General features: G+C 36.7%; 1 protein-coding gene across 1 annotated transcript in view; it reads right to left on the minus strand.

Moving 5' to 3' along the window:
* HELRODRAFT_179333 (hypothetical protein) overlaps positions 1 to 1,023 on the minus strand; it is a gene marked incomplete at both ends in the record, with an annotated part of 5,820 nt that overhangs the window by 4,298 nt on the left and 499 nt on the right. Inside the window, 2 exons of the mRNA XM_009028173.1 lie at positions 21 to 352; positions 761 to 962. Coding sequence (XP_009026421.1) covers positions 21 to 352; positions 761 to 962 — 534 coding nt within the window. The remainder of the gene's footprint in view (positions 1 to 20; positions 353 to 760; positions 963 to 1,023) is intronic.

A 1,023-nucleotide genomic window follows, 5' to 3' on the forward strand; every position in this document is an offset into this window, starting at 1 on the left:
GTCATCACGATCGCCGTCACCTCTGTTTGATGACCATTTATAATTCTCGCCGGCAAGTGGTTTGCCTTCCTTGAAATCAAAATTGTACTTCTTGGAATTGTACTTCTGGTCGGACTCAAACAACTCCCCAATTGGGGTTGACGACGAAGAAAAAGAAGGTCCAGAGGTAGTAATTGAACTCAACCCTGCTGCTGTTGAAGTTTCTGTTGGTGCCGAAGCACTGGCGACAGGAGGAGGTAGGGTGGGTGTTGAAGATTGACCGGTTGCTGAGTCGAAGTTTAATTTTCTTCTCGCTGTAACTGGATTTGCCCTTGAACTGGCTGCCTGTATTTTTTTTCTTTTTAAAGTTTTTCTTTATAAATAATTTTTGTAATTTTAATAATGTAATAATTAATTTGAAGTTTTAATAAAAAATTATTTCCTTTTATTTAAATGTCTTTCTGTTTGTTATTACTCTTAATTATTATTCTTAGCACAAACCTATTCCTATTTTAATAAATAAATTTGTCACTATCATCGCCATATTCATCATTTTTATAAATTTTTCATCATAAACTTGCTACCCATCACAATCGTCATAATCGTTACATTTATCATCAACATTATCGTCGTTATCATCATTATCATCATCACCAACATCATCATTATCATCATCATCGACATCATCATCATCAATATTCTCATCACCAGCATCATTATCATCACTATCGTAGTTATCATCATTACCATCATCACCAACATCATCATTATCAAAACTCACTTCGGAGTTGGTGGAAGTCGGTGCTCGGACTGTCCCAAATTGGAGGGGGTGCCACTGCTACTAATCGGTTCAACGCTGATGTTGCTACTACTACTATCACTGCTACTGATACCATAACCACTACTACTACTAGCACCGATACTTTCGCTGACGTCACAAGCCTCGCCTCTGGTTACGGTAATAGTACCATAGGTGACACGGCCTTTATTATCGTTATTTTTGTCTTTTTCTTCGTCTTCATTATTATTATTCTTTTTATTCTT

The sequence above is a fragment of the Helobdella robusta genome, assembly GCF_000326865.2.
Source record: "Helobdella robusta unplaced genomic scaffold HELROscaffold_53, whole genome shotgun sequence".
Taxonomy (NCBI): Eukaryota; Metazoa; Annelida; class Clitellata; order Rhynchobdellida; family Glossiphoniidae; genus Helobdella; species Helobdella robusta.